Source organism: Ylistrum balloti, unplaced genomic scaffold (assembly GCF_031769215.1).
Source record: "Ylistrum balloti isolate Yb309-2 unplaced genomic scaffold, AGI_CSIRO_Ybal_v1 Utg371718, whole genome shotgun sequence".
NCBI lineage: Eukaryota > Metazoa > Mollusca > Bivalvia > Pectinida > Pectinidae > Ylistrum > Ylistrum balloti.
This window is the reverse complement of record NW_026782865.1, coordinates 82,394-105,755: the sequence shown is the minus strand read 5'-3', so window position 1 is coordinate 105,755 and position 23,362 is coordinate 82,394. Positions and strand designations below refer to the sequence as shown.

Genomic DNA, 23,362 nt, shown 5'->3' with positions numbered 1-23,362 from the left:
TAACCGTATCGGATTTTTAATGTCCAGCTTTGCCAGGGGAATACTTTCCTAACAAATGGCGATATCATTAGCTTTCTTCATAACAATGACTAAGTGAATCGAAAACGAGGCAACATTAAACAAAACGGAAGATGATGTTGTTTTCATCATTATATGTGCTATGTAGAAAATATGGGTATATAGCTAAATACAGCTCTATGGTTGCCATGCTTTCTAGTTAATCTTACAAGATTAATCCGATCAGGGTTTCCTTCATTAGTAATTGGGCATTTTTGGAAAGTAGTGAAATGTAGTATTCAAGTATGGCTATAGAGAAGTTTTGTACTCTGTTCTATCGGAAAATAGACATTTTTATGCAACGAAGACCATCTCTAACTATATAGGTAACAATGATCTTAAAAGTTTGGAATTGTGATTATCATGGAAGTTCAACAATATTCGGAAATAAATATGGTCTCAAAACCTTTTTTTTATTTTCAGATTTACTATTCTTGTAATGACTGAGTCATTTTCAGAATATTTTTCATATGTCAATTTCACCTGTCGTGTACAATTCACATTTTTCAAAATCTATATTTTATAGACTAAAGCGTCATTGATAACTAGAAAAGATTATAAGCATGGTATACATTTATGTAAAATGAACAATAAAAAGCACGGGAAATCTCTCATAAATACATCAATCCCTTTGCTAACTAATTAGGATGTCCTTAAATATCTGAGCTGTTGATATGGAACCATAACCAACTATCGCATTGTCTATATTGAATACATATACATAGAGTTTAGAATAGCACTGTCGGTGCTTGACAATATTTGTTTATTTTACTGACCCATTTTTGAAGGCGTGATTTGGAGACCATGCTTGCCATTCGGTAACTTGTAGGAATCACATTTTAACACCATACACCTTTTGTCGTCGTTCCATTCAGTCCCAATGGACCTGCACACTCTGTTATTATCTTTGCATTCTATAAATGTGGTAAAACATGTTACAAGGCTGTGAATCAGGTAATGCTTAGAACGATCATCTTGTATTTTTTTTAACAAATTACAAATGCTTGAGACATTGCATGTTTGAGGGAAAAACACTGACAGCAGATTGATGGATCAAGTTGATAAATATATTATCATTATCATAAATGGAAAATATGTCGTGATCATTTTTCGTTATACCTTACTTAAAATTTGTCTCAATCTTAAATGAAATTCCAATAAATAAATCAACGGTTTTTAATATTGGTTTAAAGTTATTAAACAAATAGGAAATATCATACATAACTTGCGTCAAACTTTAGTAATATACATGTGCTTATCCTACACGGGTATGATTTGAAGAAGAAACACTATTTTGCTATAATTTCTTGATTTATTGATTAAAGATAATTAGGAACTGTCAATAAACCAGGATAAGGCACCTAGAAGATATAGTAACGAAATAAAAAGCAACGAATAATGATATGAAATGAATTTTGAAATGCTCAAATGAATAGTGGAAGTGATATACTTTGTGCGACGAACTTGAGAACAGGAGTATGGGATGGATTGTTGTCATCACACGTGTACGTGCTGCAATTTTCCTCTATGGACTCTCCTATGGCTAAACAATTCCCTTTGTAGTCTCTACATGCTAAATGAAGAAAAACAATTATCAACCATAGCGCAGGTCAAAACAAGTTGGCAATAGCTGTGAGTATGTGGATACTATCATGAAGGCTCACAAATAAGCCATATAACAGTTTTGAATAACGATTATGCATGTGATATCATGGCAGTAACTTTGTAAAATAAACGCATTTTTATGAAATACAAATCCGTTAAATTTTTGGACAAATCTAATATCCTTAATTAGCAACCTAAAAAAAGGTATGCACTGTATACGAAACCCAATATTCAATAATACTTAATGTTCATTTTTTTGATTTGCTGATGTTGCAATTTTAATATTTTCATTGGTAAGAAATTATCCTTAGTTTTGAATACATCGCAAATTACAAAATTAAAAATATTTTCTCGATAAGTATAAATCGTTGTTAAAAATGTTGAGTAAGAGGTTTTATAGGTATCGGTCATTTGATTAAAAACAAAAACAAACAAAAATCAGACTTACCCCGTTTGTAAGGATTCATTGCGGCACTGTACCTATTATCGGGCGTCTTTTTTACACTGCATACATACTCGGAGCAAGAATTATTTTGAAAACTTCCTTCCGGAACACAAGTTCCACGAAACAAACAACCTATATGCAAAAAGAGTGTCCTACTCCTGTCAAATTATCTTAAAAACACACATTGAACTTTATTCAAAGTTGCGAGGTAGACTGCGAAAATTACATTCTCACAAATGGAAACGGGAGCGTCGAACCACGGTCTGGGATCACGTGGGTCAACGTTCTAATAGACTGAGCTCTTTGAATTATAATATGAAAGTAAATTTGTACTTTGAATAGTAAATGTTTCATATGTTTTTGTGACATTAATATACATAGAATTCTAAAGGAGTTTACACTTCATATGAGATTTCATAAACGTGTCCAAAAACGTATTCTATTAGCAAGTCATGAGACAAATTTGAAAATACCTTTTCTTCACATTACCAAGAACAATTACTTTTTTACAGGATTAAAGTTTTCATGTGGAGAGCACAATCAAACGGAAGGGGCCATTTTCTTCCGTCATCCTCAATTCATGACGTAACGTAAATGTCCATATTATGACATCACAATTTACAAGCGGATTACTGATAAACATAGTTAAACGGCCTGTCTTGCCAAAACGTATCGTAATGTGGATATTTTTCGTACCCATTTTTTGGATTGTTTTAGAAAACGTATAACTTGATCCTCGTTGCTCCTGCTTGCAGTAATAGGTAACACAGCGTCTCCTATCTTCGTATGTATCTCCTACGTTCAAACAGGTCCCGTCGCCCATAGCACAAGCTAACAGAAAAGAAAATCAGATTTTATTGCGATATCTCTCATTCATCCTCGTGAGTAACAGAACACGCATTTTCGTGGAATTGGGGTAAGTCATAATAGTATTGTTTCGCCTTTGATAAAAAAGGAAAAGGAACACTTTGGTGTTATTTTCTGGCGATAGCGAAGATATCGCCAACTATTTAACTTTTTAAAGTTTCACAATACTGAAGATCCCATGCTGAAAATGCCTGTAACTTAAGCATTGATCAAATCTGACGTTTTGTTATATACCGAATATCCACCAGGCATTAGCCGATGAAATCTAAAAATTAAGGATGTTGGGAAACTTTCACTTCAAACATTTTGTTCATCCCTTCAGTCTTTTTCGTATAGCGGATACATTTGTATACTTTTTCATAGATATAAGACAATAGCTAAATTCTAGACTATTTGACGAAAACCAACATTCATTATACAAGAAAGATATACATTCAATTCGTTTTAATTGTGTTTATTGGTCTTCTCCTAAACAAAAAGCAACTCTTGTATCCTAATAATTTTCTTTTTCAACAAAAACATTAACATTAAATAGTATTAATTTTGTACGTAAATAAATGAAAGAAATATAACTTAATCCATGTGAATGTTTACCTCCTGTGTCGAGACCCATGTGACAGGCATATCCATTGGTACCTGCCATACATCTCCTCAAAAAGCAGCCATCTTGGACTGTCTGGCCTATTTTGTAGCACTGGTTGTTGTAGCTACACACTGAAGCGAAAATATCAGAGTGATGATTTAAAATGTTACCCGGTTAATATTTAGATATACTATTGTATGTTGTATTTTCACGAGCTTCAATTGATGTTGAATATACTTAAAATTTAAGTTTTAGAGAAATAAAATTTTATAGTAATAATAACAAAAGAAGTCGAGGCGTATAGGTTATTAAATCATATCCAATGTTAAACTATATATGATAAGTATACAAGTATTCAAAAAATGTTCAAGTGTATCAATATGAAGAAGGTGAGAATCGATGTTTTTTTCACATTTTGGGGACATCAACGAATTTAATTGAAAATATAAGTGGTTTGGTGACTATATGAAACTTACTAGAAAGAAAAGTCTTTACGTATAATCTTATCGATGTGCCATTCTTTTCCATCATACATTGGAGTATGTTACATCCGTGCCCTTTGAAGGCCATGAAGGGGTCTTTGCACTCGCCATAATACTTACAAGCTTTAAAGGCAGAAGTAATTATACGTCAGTTTAATCCTACGTTCCATAGTATCGCCAGGAAGTGCATCATTTCTGTTGATACTGATACTACAAAAAGTAGTTCTAATCGCATTTTGTATTTTTTAACCATCATTATGTGTGTATTGTCAAACAAATGAAAAATAACATTAGTTGATAGAGATTTTAACACCATTCAAAATTGTCACACGTTCTAAAATTAGTTTTAAAATTTGAATACTGAACAGGAATATTGTTTAATTTATTGCAATGTCTAATAGATACGTATGCAAAGACATGTCAAATAAACTATAAATTACCTCCCTTTACAAACTCGTTACCACATCTAGAGGTCTGCCTTCGACACCTGTACGTGATACAGTCCTTTGTGTATGTTGTTCCTATAGGGATGCAACCTCCTGTTCCGTCACTGCAACCTGATGAGATGAAATAGCGCACGGAATTACATTACAACACTTCGATTGGCATTTCACTGAGATCGTTTTAGGGATATTGTGACAATTTTTACATTGCAAAGGCGCTAGATCTGAAGGTCGACAACGGAGAAACTAGTTTATGCTCTGAGTCTTGGTTTTCTCTTGTACTTGATCAAAATCACTGAAGTTATCGAATTATTGGTGCACCTCCTCATCTAACTATGTTTCTGCGATTTTTCCCAGTCGCTGCCTAAGTATCAGCTTTGATATTGCTGATGAGTCCAAAAAGGACGAAACATATGTATGATGAGAGATATTCCTTTTTTGAATGCTCAATTTCGCTTATTCGTAATCTATTAGTTTTATTAGAGGTTTGTTTCCTATAGGCACAGTATTCGTCCATACAAAGCATTCATTATTACCGAAAACCAAATATGGCAAAGGTACAGAATATGTATCACTTTATTTTGTTATCTGTTTTAGTTTTTTTTCTTCTTCTTCTTTTGAATCTCAATAATCAATAAGACATTATATTGTATTGCTTATTCTTGAAACCATGACCTACCAGCTTTTTGCAGATAAAAATAGGGCATATACGTTGTAGGGTGCAGTCGACATTCCGACACGTAACAACCGCGTGCCTTTTTGTAGCCTAGATCACGACATAGCTCAGCATCCTGACATCCTGTTAAATCAGTAAAAACCGATCACATTATAAACGGCATTTTAAAAATGTATATTATCTTTATTTATGTAAGTTTTGAAATCAACATTATTATTAAGTTGAAACTAAAGTTCTCAATATCCCATATTACACTTTGGGTGTCAAAATCTAATCGTGTCTAAAATTGTAAAACGCTATTTGCAAACAATTTTATCCAATATTTTATCATAGAAAAATACGATGTAAACAAACCAAATTGCACATTCAAGTGCTCTGAAACGTCACGTGTTTTCTTTCATTTGATAACATTACACATTACGTAGTATTATTGGAATGCACATGTTGTAATGTTTTTAAAACTCTAACATACATTATGTACCTGTTCTTATTAGATGTAAACAATCTAGTATACCTAGTTTAATTGATTTCACGACAAAGATCGTTTGTCCCCTTTCATCCAAATCCCTATGACATATCTTCTGATTGCATTTCTCGCCCTGGGTCTCTATCCACGTCTCATTTTCTTTCTTACAGATGTCTCCGACACTACAACCTATATCCAAGAAAGCACCAGACACAAATATATTGATTCAATAATCTTTATTTTGTCAATTTGTCTTCCTTTTGATACCTTTTTTTATCGACTTACTAACATTAAATTGCATAACAGGCAAATACGACATTGATACCTCTCTCCTCTTTTCGTAAACAACAAGGACCTGCTACCCCCATCCTTAAAAATATTTCTACGTTGTCCGATCTTTCCAATGACAGCGCACAAAAGTGTTTTGACAATGAAATAATTTGAACATTCATAATCTGACTTACATTGGAAACTGAAAATGACGAGCTTTGATCGATGTTCAAGAAATAAAAAAAGTTCACAAGTTGCTATGTTTTCAACAGAACTCTAGACATTTACTAGACTAACTATAGTCATCACTTTTTACACTACGTGTTTTCTAGAACACAATTTGTGGTTACATTTGACCATTGCTATTCCTTAAATTATGAAATCCATGAACGTACCGCCTTCAAAAACCTCCAGGTACTCTATATTTTGTATCTCTTTGCATTCGTAAGTCACACAACCAGTGGTTAACTTGCTTCCTGTTTTTATAAAGTTCCCGTCGTTATCCTTGCAGCCTGCAATACAACATTTTAAAATAGTTATCAGTTAGTAGTATCGGCCAGATATTTCACGATTGAAATATAGAACAAGTCTATATTTTGCCCTGAACGACAGGCGTAGTCGACTTTGAAACTACACAAGTGAGAAACGCATTCGAATAATGTAGAGCTTAGCTAGACAACGCCATTTGTCTCGGGACTTCGTGACTTAAACCTATCAGCTAAAGACTGAGATTTCGTAATTAACATTCATATTAGTAAAATTTGGATTCTTTCTTTGCCGCCGCGCACTGTAAATATTTTCGCAGTCGCATGTCCAAAATTATTAGGATATTTTATTGAAGTTTTAACCATTTTCTAATGGGCACTGGATTTCGTATATAAAAAAGTACAAAAAATGGTAATATTAAGTACTATTAGTTTTTAAATTAATTAATAGACTGAGTAACAACGATATCAACGAAGAGATTACAGTAAGTATTAGTGTACGTTAAATGTAGTGATGGTTTTGATCGATGTAGATGTCGATCTCAGGCTGGAAACTCTGATGTTAACTACATTATAAGTATGTATCGCTTCACATAATATTTACCGCAGTCCAATGGTGTGTAGAAGCAAAAGTACATCATGGTATTGTTGTCACAGTCTTTAATTTCAGGTGTAGAGCCCGTTTTCTTCAAATTGACGTCAACATTCTCATCATCAAATACAAAAAATTCTTTTTTGTAGGTCATCCCTGAGTAGAAATGAAAACAAGAACAAATTATATCTAATTAACGTTATTAACAATTGCAGCATAGATGGAAAGTCCATCTTACACATCATGCCAATTAAATACCAATGCTTCCCGATCGACATGTATGAGTTCATTGTTTTGGTACTGTTTGTATAATATACAAAACAAAACTCTCTGTTGATACCAGGCAATATAGAACCAAGTCCTTACAATTGAAAAGTTTGGGTAAATATTTTACAACATAACAACACAAACTGTAACAATATTTACTGATTTCATGTAAATGACATCTTTGTGATACCATTTAACCATACGGGAAGACATTTCCCCTTTTATCAAAACAATAATGGTACAAGTGCGAAATGCGAACAAACCTCGGACAGTCTGACAGTCGTCCGCTTCAGACGCCATAAACAGTGCGAAGGGTAATTCTTTTGGTAATATAATTGGAGTATCTATATCCCCATCTGTACGACAACAGAAATCAAACCCAGTGTTCGTTTTATATTTGCCATCCGGAACGGTTCCATTGACGTAGTTGAGAAGTTCAAAACCATTCAAGTCATCCATTTCGACATACCCCTCATGAAAACCTGGAACAGGACAACAATTTGACACATATGTATTCACTGATATTTTGTTAACGAAGGTAATAAATTTCTTTAAATGGGTAAAATACATTATACTATTATACTATGTTAACGTTCGAAAAGTTAAGGAATCATTCTTCTTTCATTGATTTATTTTCAGGAAATCAGACACAGAATGAATGGATAGTCCATCATTAGATCGTCTTCAAGTTCCTAACCAAAGTGGCTGTTTCCTCCAATGGAACAAATTGTATGATATTAAGGGGAAACTATGTTTTGATGTTGTATCAAATTAATGCAAACTTCAACAATATGGTTAAGAGATGATAGAAATCAATAATAGCAAACATTATATTCGTACCCTCTGGACAATTCCCGTTCAATCGCATAATACAATACCGGCCTGGGTCCCAATAAGTCTGATAACGAGGAATGAGAGTGGTGTCAGACATTCCAACATGTGAACAAAATCTGTGCTCGAAAAACTTCTTTGTATAGTTTCCATGAAGATTGAAGGGTGTGGAGACAAAATTCTGACCATCTCCCATATGAAATCTAGAGCCTGTTTTCCATTCCTCCTTTACATCAACAGGACATCCTCCAACTGTTTCTAATAAACTGTAGTTCCCGGTCGGCCAGTACATTAACTCTGACAACAGCGGGAATATAGATAAATAAGCAAACAAAACAAACAAACGTAAATAATGATGATAACAACACCACTATCAATTACTGCAAACTTTGTTTATACCAAAAAGTCAAAAGCAAAAGTATATATGTTTTCATGTTGGTATTCGATTATAGGTATTTTATTTTCGCGATTTTCATTATCCTCTAAAAAGGTTAAAAGTATTTTTTTTAAAGAAAACAATAATACCTTTTACAGTACTTAATCAAAACCTGAAGGACAGAAGTGTGCTTCTTCAGTAGCATTGCATTTCAAATGTTGTCTGTCAATATAACTTTTTCTACACAGAACGTGATATGTCTATATAATGTCATTATCTCTACCGTTAGTTTAAACCCTCACAAAATGAAAATGGTAGAGATAGATCAAAGCGATTTTAAAAGATAGACTTCATATATGGATGCATCATCTCGTGAGAAATAAGGTTTAAGGGAAATGAATTTGTATATTATTACAAAGTAATTTGTCTATTTGATTGGAAACGTTAATATTGACTTAATTAATAAAAAAAATATGAGATATGTTAACGAGATTCCAAGTTTGAGGTGTTGCTGTAGGCAACTTATTTTCTGTCGCTAACAAAACTAAGACATGATATTATGTCATAGATACGTATCTTCTGCAACATTTTATTTCATGTTGGGTGATAGCCAAATCTACTTTTTGGATACATTTTTTGAAAAGTTCTAAATAAACTCATATTTTGTCTCACACAATTTGTTGATCTTTAGAGAACAATCTAGCTGATATACACATTTGATCTTGATTACCATCAGTGAGCATGTAGAACAAGGGTTCGTCGTCTTTCTCCACACACTGAAACATCGAACAGCCATCATGCCAAAACGAACTTAACTTTTTGCACTCGCCCTGCGCGCGACATCCTGAAAGATAATATGAAATGATGGCAAACAGTGTTATCGATCAAATTGTTCAAGCTTGTTAGGCAATATTTTTATCAGCAATATCAGTATATATAACGATAGTATATAACAATAGTAATGAGGGGACAGTATATATAACGATCCTAACGAGGGGACAGTATATATAACGATAGTAACGAGGGGACAGTATATATAACGATAATAACGAGGGGACAGTATATATAACGATAGTAACGAGGGGACAGTATATATAACGATAGTAACGAGGGGACAGTATATATAACGATATATATTAACGTAACGAGGGGACAGTATATATAACGATAGTAACGAGGGGACAGTATATATAACGATAGTAACTAGGGGACAGTATATATAACGATAGTAACGAGGGGACAGTATATATAACGATAGTAACGAGGGGACAGTATATATAACGATAACAACAAGGGGACGGTATATATAACGATAATAACGAGGGGACTGTATATATAACGATAGTAACGAGGGGACAGTATATATAACGATAACAACGAGGGGACAGTATATATAACGATAATAACGAGGGGACAGTATATATAACGATAGTAACGAGGGGACAGTATATATAACGATAGTAACGAGGGGACAGTATATATAACGATAGTAACGAGGGGACAGTATATATAACGATAGTAACGAGGGGACAGTATATATAACGATAGTAACGAGGGGACAGTATATATAACGATAACAACGAGGGGACAGTATATATAACGATAGTAACGAGGGGACAGTATATATAACGATAGTAACGAGGGGACAGTATATATAACGATAGTAACGAGGGGACAGTATATATAACGATAATAACGAGGGGACTGAAAATATATAACGATCGTAACGAGGGGACAGTATATATAACGATAGTAACGTGGGGACAGTATATATAACGATAGTAACGAGGGGACAGTATATATAACGATAGTAACGAGGGGACAGTATATATAACGATAGTAACGAGGGGACAGTATATATAACGATAGTAACGAGGGGACAGTATATATAACGATAGTAACGAGGGGACAGTATATATAACGATAGTAACGAGGGGACAGTATATATAACGATAGTAACGAGGGGACAGTATATATAACGATCCTAACGAGGGGACAGTATATATAACGATAGTAACGAGGGGACAGTATATATAACGATAATAACGAGGGGACAGTATATATAACGATAGTAACGAGGGGACAGTATATATAACGATAGTAACGAGGGGACAGTATATATAACGATAACAACAAAGTGACGGTATATATAACGATAGTAACGTGGGGACAGTATATATTACGATAGTAACGAGGGGACAGTATATATAACAATAGTAACTTAGGTACAGTATAAATAACGATAGTAACGAGGGGACAGTATATATAAGGATAGTAACGAGGGGACAGTATATATAACGATAGTAACGAGGGGACAGTATATATAACGATAGTAACGAGGGGACAGTATATATAACGATAGTAATGAGGGGACAATTTATATAACGATAGTAACGAGGGGACAGTATATATAACGATAGTAACGTGGGGACAGTATATATAACGATAGTAACGTGGGGACAGTATATATAACGATAGTAACGAGGGGACAGTATATATAACGATCCTAACGAGGGGACAGTATATATAACGATATTAACGAGGGGACAGTATATATAACGATAGTAACGAGGGGACAGTATATATAACGATAGTAACGAGGGGACAGTATATATAACGATAATAACGAGGGAACAGTTTATATAACGATAGTAACGAGGGGACAGTATATATAACGATAGTAACGAGGGGACAGTATATATAACGATAGTAACGAGGGGACAGTATATCTAACGATCGTAACGAGGGGAGAGTATATATAACGATAATAACGAGGGGACTGAAAATATATAACGATAGTAACGAGGGGACAGTATATATAACGATAGTAACGAGGGGACAGTATATATAACGATAGTAACGAGGGGACAGTATATATAACGATAGTAACGAGGGGACAGTATATATAACGATAGTAACGTGGGGACAGTATAAATAACGATAGTAACGAGGGGACAGTATATATAACGATAGTAACGAAGGGACAGTATATTTAGCGATAGTAACGTGGGGACAGTATATATAACGATAGTAACGAGGGGACAGTATAACGAGGGGACAGTATATAACACGATAGTGACGAGGGGACAGTATATATAACGATAATAAAGAGGGGACAGTATATATAACGATCCTAACGAGGGGACAGTATATAAAGATAGTAACGTGGGGACAGTATATATAACGATAATAATTAGGGGAGAGTATATATAACGATAGTAACGAGGGGACAGTATATATAACGATCCTAACGAGGGGACAGTATATATAACGATCGTAACGAGGGGACAGTATATATAACGATAGTAACGAGGGGACAGTATATATAACGATAGTAACGAGGGGACAGTATATATAACGATAGTAACGAGGGGACAGTATATATAACGATAGTAACGAGGGAACAGTATATATAACAATAGTAACGTGGGGACAGTTTATATAACGATAGTAACGAGGGGACAGTATATATAACGATAGTAACGAGGGGACAGTATATATAACGATAGTAACGAGGGGACAGTATATATAACGATATTAACGTGGGGACAGTATAAATAACGATAGTAACGAGGGGACAGTATATATAACGATAGTAACAAGGGGACAGTATATATAACGATAGTAACGAGGGGACAGTATATATAACGATACTTATATATAACGATATTAACGAGGGGACAGTATAAATAACGATAGTAACGAGGGGACAGTATATATAACGATAGTAACGAGGGGACAGTATATATATAACGATATATATAACGATAGTAACGAGGGGACAGTATATATAACGATAATAACGAGGGGACAGTATATATAACGATAGTAACGAGGGGACAGTATATATAACGATAGTAACGAGGGGACAGTATATCTAACGATCGTAACGAGGGGACTTTATATATAACGATCGTAACGAGGGGACAGTATATATAACGATAGTAACGAGGGGACAGTATATATAACGATAGTAACGAGGGGACAGTATATATAACGATAGTAACGAGGGGACAGTATATATAACGATAGTAACGTGGGGACAGTATATATAACGATAGTAACGTGGGGACAGTATATATAACGATAGTAACGAGGGGACAGTATATATTACGATAGTAACGAGAGGACTGTAAATATAACGATCGTAACGAGGGGACAGTATATATAACGATCGTAACGAGGGGACAGTATATATAACGATAATAACGAGGGGACTGAAAATATATAACGATCGTAACGAGGGGACAGTATATATAACGATATTAACGTGGGGACAGTATAAATAACGATAGTAACGAGGGGACAGTATATATAACGATAGTAACGAGGGGACAGTATATATAACGATAGTAACGAGGGGACAGTATATATAACGATAGTAACGAGGGGACAGTATATATAACGATAGTAACGAGAGGACAGTATATATAACGATAGTAACGAGGGGACAGTATATATAACGATAGTAATGAGGGGACAGTATATATAACGATAGTAACGAGGGGACAGTATATATAACGATAGTAACGAGGGGACAGTATATATAACGATGACAACAACGGGGATAGTATATATAACGATCGTAACGAGCGGACAGTATATATAACGATAGTAACGAAGGGACAGTATATATAACGATAGTAACAAAGGGACAGTATATATAACGATCCTAACGAGGGGACAGTATATATAACGATAGTGACGAGGGGATAGTATATATAACGATAATAATCAGGGGACAGTATATATAACGATCCTAAGGAGGGGACAGTATATATAACGATAGTAACGAGGGAACAGTATATATAACAATAGTAACGTGGGGACAATTTATATAACGATAGTAACGAGGGGACAGTATATATAACGATAGTAACGAGGGGACAGTATATATAACGATAGTAACGAGGGGACAGTATATATAACGATAACAACGAGGGGACAGTATATATAACGATAGTAACGAGGGGACAGTATATATAACGATCCTAACGAGGGGACAGTATATATAACGATAGTAACGAGGGGACAGTATATATAACGATAGTAACGAGGGGACAGTATATAACGACAGTAACGAGGTGACAGTATATCTAACGATAGTAACGAGGGGACAGTATATATAACGATAGTAACGAGGGGACAGTATATATAACAATAGTAACGTGGGGACAGTATATATAACGATAGTAACGAGGGGACAGTATATATAACAATAGTAACGTGGGGACAGTATATATAACGATAATAACGAGGGGACTGAAAATATATAACGATCGTAACGAGGGGACAGTATATATAACGATATTAACGTGGGGACAGTATAAATAACGATAGTAACGAGGGGACAGTATATATAACGATAGTAACGAGGGAACAGTATATATAACAATAGTAACGTGGGGACAGTATATATAACGATAGTAACGTGGGGACAGTATATATAACGATAGTAACGAGGGGACAGTATATATAACGATAGTAACGAGGGGACAGTATATATAACGATAGTAACGAGGGGACTGTATATATAACGATAGTAACGAGGTGACAGTATATATAACGGTCATAACGAGGGGACAGTATATATAACGATAGTAATGATGAGAGAGTATATAAAACGATCAGAACGAGGGGACAGTTTATAAAACGATATTATCGAGGGGACTGTATATATAACGATAGTAACGAGGGGACAGTATATATAACGATAGTAACGAGGGGACAGTATAAATAACGATAGTAACGAGGGGACAGTATATATAACGATCCTAACGAGGGGACTGTGTATATAACGATAGTAACGACGGGACAGTATATATAACGATAATAACGAGGGGACAGTATATAGAACGATAGTAACGAGGGGACAGTATATATAACGATAGTAACGAGCGGACAGTATATATAACGATAGTAACGAGGGGACAGTATATATAACGATAGTAACGAGGGGACAGTATATATAACGATAGTAACGAGGGGACAGTATATATTACGATAGTAACGAGGGGACAGTATATATAACAATAGTAACGAGTTGACAGTATATGTAACGATAGAAACGAGGTGACGGTATATATAACGATAGTAACGAGGTGACGGTATATATAACGATAGTAACGAAGGGACAGTATACATAACGATCCTAACTAGGGGACCGTATATATAACGATAGTAACGAGGTAACGGTATATTTAACGATAGTAACGAGGGGACAGTATACATAACGAGGTAATGGTATATTTAACGATCCTAACGAGGGGACTGTAAATATAACGATCGTAACGAGGGGACAGTATATATAACGATCGTAACGAGGGGACAGTATATATAACGATATTAACGTGGGGACAGTATAAATAACGATAGTAACGAGGGGACAGTATATATAATGATAGTTAAAAGGGGACAGTATATATAACGATAGTAAGGAGGGGACAGTATATATAACGATAGTAATCAGACAGTATATATAACGAGAGTAACGAGGGAACAGTATAGATAACAATAGTAACGTGGGAACAGTATATATAACGATAGTAACGAGGGGACAGTATATATAACGATATTAACGTGGGGACAGTATAAATAACGATAGTAACGAGGGGACAGTATATATAATGATAACAACAAATGGACAGTATATGTAACGATAGGAGCGAGGACTATATAACGATAGTAACGAGGGGACAGTATATATAACGATAGTAACGAGGGGACAGTATATATAACGATAGTAACGAGGGGACAGTATATATAACGATAGTAACGAGGGGACAGTATATATAACGATAGTAACGAGGGGACAGTATATATAACGATAGTAACGAGGGGACAGTATATATAACGATAATAACGAGGGGACAGTATATATAACGATCCTAACGAGGGGACAGTATATATAACGATAATAACGAGGGGACTGAAAATATATAACGATCGTAACGAGGGGACAGTATATATAACGATATTAACGTGGGGACAGTATAAATAACGATAGTAACGAGGGGACAGTATATATAACGATAGTAACGAGGGGACTGTATATATAACGATAGTAACGAGGGGACAGTATATATAACGATAACAACAAAGTGACGGTATATATAACGATAGTAACAAGGGGACAGTATATATAACGATAGTAACGAGGGGACAGTATATATAACGATAGTAACGAGGGGACAGTATATATAACGATAGTAACGAGGGGACAGTATATATAACGATAGTAACGAGGGGACAGTATATATAACGATAGTAACGTGGGGACAGTATATATAACGATAGTAACGTGGGGACAGTATATATAACGATAGTAACGAGGGGACAGTATATATAACGATAGTAACGAGGGGACAGTATATATAACGATAGTAACGTGGGGACAGTATATATAACGATAGTAACGAGGGGACAGTATATATAACGATAGTAACGAGGGGACAGTATATATAACGATAGTAACGAGGGGACAGTATATATAACGATAGTAACGAGGGGACAGTATATATAACGATAGTAACGAGGGAACAGTATATATAACAATAGTAACGTGGGGACAATTTATATAACGATAGTAACGAGGGGACAGTATATATAACGATAGTAACGTGGGGACAGTATATATAACGATAGTAACGAGGGGACAGTATATATAACGATAGTAAGGAGGGGACAGTATATATAACGATAGTAACGAGGGGACAGTATATATAACGATAGTAACGAGGGGACAGTATATATAACGATAGTAACGAGGGGACTGTATATATAACGATAGTAACGAGGGGACAGTATATATAACGATAACAACAAGGGGACAGTATATATAACGATAGTAACGAGGGGACAGTATATATAACGATAGTAACGAAGGGACAGTATATATCACGACAGTAGCGAGGGGACAGTTTATATAACGATAGTAACGAGGAGACAGTATATATAATGATAGTAACGAAGGGACAGTATATATCACGACAGTAACGAGGTGACAGTATATCTAGCGATAGTAACGAGGGGACCCCATGTAGACAATCAGTAGATACAATTTATCATTTTGAATGTCGCTATTCAATATAGCGCTGCTTTATATAAAGAATGCTACGTTATCGATCATTGTTGCAAAATCATGATCCGGATTTTAAAATCGTTTATATAAAAAAAATAGAAAAAATAAAAAATAAATAAAAATATGACATACAATGTTTTTATAATCACTTTTGATGTTATCGAGTTATAGTAATCAGATGAACCATAGTTATCACTATTTTGCTAATTAGCGCAATTATGAATTAAAAAATTCAAAATTATTGCTATATTAACAACATACATGTACTATAATTAGCGCAATTCCATAAGATAGCTGTAATATTATCACTGATAATATGTACATTTCTACAGTATGTGCACAACACCCCATTTATAATTGCCAAAAAAGGGGTGGGGTTAGGGAGTCAAGATTTTCCTGTTAGTTCTATTCTTTAAGTCTGGATGAAACTCACCTCCCTCTATAAGTGTGTAGTCGTTGTAGGTTTCAAAATTTGTACATCTGTATGTCATACACTTTTCCGTCCATGTAGAGTTGGCGTCCTTGCATTGACCTTTGTAATCACAACCTGTCGCAATATTGCCGTTTTAATTTATTAATATTTATATGTTCTCATCTTTAAACCTCAATATTAATCAAAACAACAACTTTCAGTGACAATATGAGTATCTTAAAGGTTTAATGATTCTTACTGCCTCAAAGGTTAATTGTTCCACAAAATTAGACAGGTATCGCACTATATTCACGATATTTATAAGTATCATATGGATTAAATAAAAATTATCCTATCGGTTACAGAAAATGATATCATCGATTAAAACCTTACACGCCCATTTCATATATTCACATTTCATATAGTATGTTCTGTATCGTCCACGCCCGGATGTTACGTAATACGTACTTATTAAGTTTTGAATATCATATAACTGTTTCATGAGAGGAATGTATTTAAACAAAAATAGGCACCATGCCTTATCTACGTCATTTGGATTGAAAACTGTCGTTCATTACATCTATTCTGATATTTTTTTTTAAATCAATCGAGATGTTTGTATTTTGTAGTTAAACATATCGATCTAGTGTTAACAAATAGCGAGATGACAATGTGTCCAACGGCTGCTTGTATTTATATAAACTGAATAGAAATGTCTAACATCACTTAAGCTTTTTAAATAACACTTGTAGCATGAGACATGAGACATACACTGCATGAAAAATGACATTAAATTAATGAGTAAAACCCTATTTTCCCCCAAGTAAATGTGAGATTTCTTAAGTATACATAACTTTTAAACTCAAGTAAATGTGAGATTTACTTGGAATTTAACTGATATTTACTTTTTGAATTTAATAAAATTTAATTTTAGAAGTAAAGTCCAGTAAATGTCAAATTTAATTCACCGAGTAAATCTTGTGTATATTTCAAATTTATCAAATAATTTTAGCATATTCTTTGTTAAATTCCAAATTTAATTCTGTTTACTTCTGATGTAAACTTGAAACATTAAAAAATCATTTATCAGTATATTTGAGTAAATGTCAAATTTAATTCAAAGAGTAAATTTGAGTATATTTCAGGTAAAATAAAACCTTCAAGAGTTAAATTTGAATAAATCTCAAATTTACTTCAAATAAATTTTAATAATATTTTGTTTATTTCCAGATTTATTTCAGTTTATATCCGAATATCTGTCCCATCTCGGATATGATTCCAGATCCATAATGTTTCTGTCTGGACACAGAAATGAATCGTCGTTGCAATCGATCCTGTTCAGATACACAAAAGAAAAGTATGTCCATCTCACTCTCCGAGATTGCGGCCGGTAAAAATGTTGAAAAACCTGTGTCTGTAGCACGTGCTATTTGCAATGTCCTAACCGAATGTCGCCAGGCTGTACCGATGCCCTCAGAAAATACACAACATAATCTAAGAATGAATTATTCTGCTGCAGCCTTTCAGTCAAACATGTCATCAGGGTTTCTATCTAACTCATCCTTCCATGGATGCACATTCACATTCAACAGCACGCACTAGCGTTATCAACGTGGAGAAAATGGCGTGTCATGTTCATCGTTTTCTCGCTCTTTTGATCATGTGATCGGGCGGCCTCATCACGTATTTATAGATATATACCTGCGCGGTGTTAAATAATGAATTTGTTTACTATTACAGAGGAATATTGTGTAATTGATGAACTATTGATTCTTTAAACTAAAAGAATATGTCTAAATATTTAAATAAATATTATAAAATATGTTGATTGTACTCTTTGAGAACTATTTTGTTTACTGTACTTGTCAACGGCAGCGCCACCTAGTGTTTTTGGATTTACTTGGCTGTTCTATAAAGCGGGCGGCTGTTCGAAAAATGTGTATAAGGCGATTTTTAATTTTTTTTTTTTCAATTTCAAAGTGACCAAGTGTAAATATAAGGGTTGTTTCTTATTTTCTGTAGCTGCATCGAAATGTATTTACTATCACATTTATTTGAATAATAAATGTAAGATTTAACATAAAAGTAAATTTAGGTTTATTTATATATTAACTTTTTCAGTAAATCCAAATAAACCTCAAACTTGAAGTTTAAACAAATTTACCAAAAATTAAATTTTAAAGTAAACGCCAATATTCGTGCAGTGATACTGTTGGATATATGTTTAATTAAAAACAATATCTTTCTTGATTGGCTTAGACGAAAAATACACTAATTATATCATCATCTTAAACATAAGTATCATCACAGTGGGAAATTAAACATACCTACTTTTATCATCATCTCTAAGTGTAGTACAATGGGAAAAAAACCATAATTATATCATTATCTCTAAGTGTAGCACATTGGGGAACCAAAAATACTTAATTATATCATCATCTCTAACTGTACTACAGTGGGGAATGAACCATATTTAATTATATCATCATCTCTAAGTGTAGTACAGTGGGGAACTAAACATACCTAATTATATCATCATCTCTAAGTGTAGTACATTGGGAACCAACCATACCTAATTATATCATCATCTCTAAGTGTAGTAAATTGGGGAACCAACCATACCTAATTATATCATCATCTCTAAGTGTAGTACAGTGGGGAACTAAACATACCTAATTATATCATCATCTCTAAGTGTAGTACAGTGGGGAACTAAACATACCTAATTATATCATCATCTCTAAGTGTAGTACAGTGGGGAACTAAACATACCTATTTATATCATCATCTCTAAGTGTAGTACAGTTGTGAACTAAACATACCTAATTATATCATCATCTCTAAGTGTAGTACAGTGGGGAACAAACTATACCTAATTATATCATCATCTCTAAGTGTAGTACAGTGGGGAACTAAACATATATCCTAATTATATCATCATACTTATATCATAAGTGTAGTACAGTGGGGAACTAAACATACCTATATATCATCATCTCTAAGTGTATCATCATCTCATAAAGTGTAGTACAGTTATATCATCATCTCTAAGTGTAGTACAGTGGGGAACTAAACATACCTAATTATATCATCATCTCTAAGTGTAGTACAGTGGGGAACTAAACATACCTAATTATATCATCATCTCTAAGTGTAGTACAGTGGGGAACTAAACATACCTAATTATATCATCATCTCTAAGTGTAGTACAGTGGTGAACTAAACATACCTAATTATATCATCATCTCTAAGTGTAGTACAGTGGGGAACTAAACATACCTATTTATATCATCATCTCTAAGTGTAGTACAGTGGGGAACTAAACATACCTAATTATATCATCATCTCTAAGTGTAGTACAGTGGGAACCTAAACATACCTAATTATATCATCATCTCTAAGTATAGTACGGTGGGGAACCAACCATACCTATGTATATCATCATCTCTAAATGTAGTACAGTGGGGAACCAACCATACCTAATTATATCATCATCTCTAAGTGTAGTACAGTGGGGAACCAACCATACCTAATTATATCATCATCTCTAAATGTTTTACAGTAGGGAACCAACATACCTAATTATATCATCATCTATTAGTTAGGTACAGTGGGGAACCAACCATACCTTATTATATCATCATCTATAAGTGTAACACAGTGGGGAACCAACCATACCTAATTATATCATCATCTCTAAGTGTAGTAAATTGGGGAACCAACCATACCTAATTATATCATCATCTCTAAGTGTAGTATAGTGGGGAACCAACCATACCTAATTATATCATCATCTCTAAGTGTAGTACAGTGGGGAACCAACCATACCTAATTATATCATCATCTCTAAGTGTAGTACAGTGGGGAACTAAACATACCTAATTATATCATCATCTCTAAGTGTAGTACAGTGGGGAACCAACCATACCTAATTATATCATCATCTCTAAGTGTTTTACAGTGGGGAACCAACATACCTAATTATATCATCATCTCTAAGTGTAGTAAGTCCGGGAACTAAACATACCTAATTATATCATCATCTCTAAGTGTAGTAAAGTGGGGAACCAACCATACCTAATTATATCATCATCACTAATTTAAGTACAGTGGGGAACAAACCATACCTAATTATATCATCATCTCGAAGTGTAGTATAGTGGGGAATCAACCGTACCTAATTATATCATCATCTCTAAGTGTAGTACAGTGGGGAACCAACCATACCTAATTATATCATCATCTCTAAGTGTAGTAAAGTGGGGAACCAACCATACCTAATTATATCATCATCTCTAAGTGTAGTAAAGTGGGGAACCAACCATACCTAATTATATCATCATCTCTAAGTGTAGTAAAGTGGGGAACCAACCATACCTAATTATATCATCATCTCTAAGTGTAGTACAGTGGGGAACTAAACATACCTAATTATATCATCATCTCTAAGTGTAGTACAGTGGGGAACTAAACATACCTAATTATATCATCATCTCTAAGTGTAGTAAAGTGGGGAACCAACCATACCTAATTATATCATCATCTCTAAGTGTAGTACAGTGGGGAACTAAACATACCTAATTATATCATCATCTCTAAGTGTAGTAAGGTGGGGAACTAAATATACCTTATTATATCATCATCTCTAAGTTTAAGTACCTATAGTATATCATCATCTAAGTGGGGGGGAACCAAATTTACCTTATTATATCATCATCTCTAAGTGTAGTAAGGCGGGGAACTAAACATACCCAATTATATCATTATCTCTAAGTTTAGTACAGTGGTTAACCAACCATACCTATTTATATCATCATCTCTAAGTGTAGTAAGGCGGGGAACTAAACATACCTAATTATATCATCATCTCTAAGTGTAGTACAGTGGGGAACGAACCATACCTAATTATATCATCATCTTTAAGTGTAGTAAAGTGGGGAACCAACCATACCTAATTATATCATCATCTCTAAGTGTAGTACAGTGAGGAACTAAACCATACCTATATATCATCATCTCTAATTATATCATCATCTCTAATATCATGTAGTAGTAAAGTGGGGAAACTAAACATACCATATCTGTAAGTTAGTAAAGTGGGGAATATACCTATTATATCATCATCTCTAAGTTAGGTAAAGTGGGGAACCAACCATACCTAATTATATCATCATCTCTAAGTGTAGTACAGTGGGGAACTAAACATACCTAATTATATCATCATCTCTAAGTGTAGTAAGGCGGGGAACTAAACATACCTTATATGATCATCTCTATGTTAGGTAAAGTGGAGAACCAATAATACCTAATTATGTCATCATCTCTAAGTTAGGTAAAGTGGGGAACCAATCATACTTAATTATATCATCATCTCTAGGTGTAGTACAATGGGGAATGAACGGTATCTAATTATATCATCATCAATAAGTGTAGTAAAGTGGGGATCCAACCATACCTAATTATATCATCATCTCTAAATGTAGGATAGTTGAGAACTAAACATACCTAATTATATCATCAAGACTCTTTGCTGATATAATGCCTCTCTGGCTGATATCAGGTCTCTCTCTGGGGGATATCAATCTTCTTTGTCTAATATCAAGACTCTCAGGCTGATATCAGTAGGTACTCTTGATATCAGAACTCTAATGCTGATATCAGGAGTATTTGTCTGATATCAAGCCTCTGATAATAGGCCTCTCAGGCTGATATCTGGACTTTCTGGCTGATAGCAGGACTTTCTGTCTGATATTAGGCCTCTCTGGCTGATATCAGGACTCTCTGTCTGATATCAGGACTCTGAGTCTTATAGCAGAACATTCTTCCTGATATTTATCCTCTCTATCTGATATCAGGACTCTGATGCTGATGTCAGGACTCTGGGGCTGCGATCAGGCCTGATTGGCTGATATCAAGACTTTCTGTCTAATATCAAGCATCTCTGGTTGATATCAGGACTCTGGGGCTGATATCAGGACTCTCTGGCTAATATCAATCCTCACTGTCTGATATCAAGCCTCTCTGACTAATATTATGCCTCTCAGGCTGATAGCAGAACTTTCTGTCTGATATGAGGACTTTCTGTCTGATATCAGGACTCTGATGCTGATGTCAGAACTCTGAGGCTGATATCAGGAATCTCTATCTGATATCAGGAATCTCTCTGGCTGAAAACAATACTCTTTGGCTGATATCATTACTCTGAGGCTGATATCAGGACTTTCTGTCTGATATCAGGACTCTCTGTCTGATATCAGGACTCTGGGGATGATATCAGGCCTTTTTGGCTGATATCAAAACTTTGTGTCCGATATCAGGACTCTCTAACTGATATCAAGCATCTCTGGTTAATATAATGACTCTGGGGCTGATATCAGGACTCCGAAGGCTAATATTACGACTCTCTGGCTGATATCAGGACTCTG

General features: G+C 34.5%; 1 protein-coding gene across 1 annotated transcript in view; it reads right to left on the bottom strand.

The window, feature by feature from the left end:
- Nucleotides 1-23,362, bottom strand: part of LOC132563432 (uncharacterized) — a 28,324-nt gene that overhangs the window by 2,083 nt on the left and 2,879 nt on the right. Inside the window, exons 3-17 of the mRNA XM_060228191.1 lie at nucleotides 16,959-17,072; nucleotides 9,176-9,289; nucleotides 8,079-8,366; nucleotides 7,502-7,720; nucleotides 6,984-7,127; nucleotides 6,290-6,406; nucleotides 5,673-5,813; nucleotides 5,162-5,281; nucleotides 4,480-4,596; nucleotides 4,034-4,162; nucleotides 3,569-3,688; nucleotides 2,804-2,938; nucleotides 2,111-2,239; nucleotides 1,508-1,630; nucleotides 834-971 (exon numbers count right to left, since the gene is read on the bottom strand). Of these exons, the coding sequence (XP_060084174.1) occupies nucleotides 834-971; nucleotides 1,508-1,630; nucleotides 2,111-2,239; nucleotides 2,804-2,938; nucleotides 3,569-3,688; nucleotides 4,034-4,162; nucleotides 4,480-4,596; nucleotides 5,162-5,281; nucleotides 5,673-5,813; nucleotides 6,290-6,406; nucleotides 6,984-7,127; nucleotides 7,502-7,720; nucleotides 8,079-8,366; nucleotides 9,176-9,289; nucleotides 16,959-17,072 (2,148 nt within the window). The remainder of the gene's footprint in view (nucleotides 1-833; nucleotides 972-1,507; nucleotides 1,631-2,110; nucleotides 2,240-2,803; nucleotides 2,939-3,568; nucleotides 3,689-4,033; nucleotides 4,163-4,479; nucleotides 4,597-5,161; nucleotides 5,282-5,672; nucleotides 5,814-6,289; nucleotides 6,407-6,983; nucleotides 7,128-7,501; nucleotides 7,721-8,078; nucleotides 8,367-9,175; nucleotides 9,290-16,958; nucleotides 17,073-23,362) is intronic.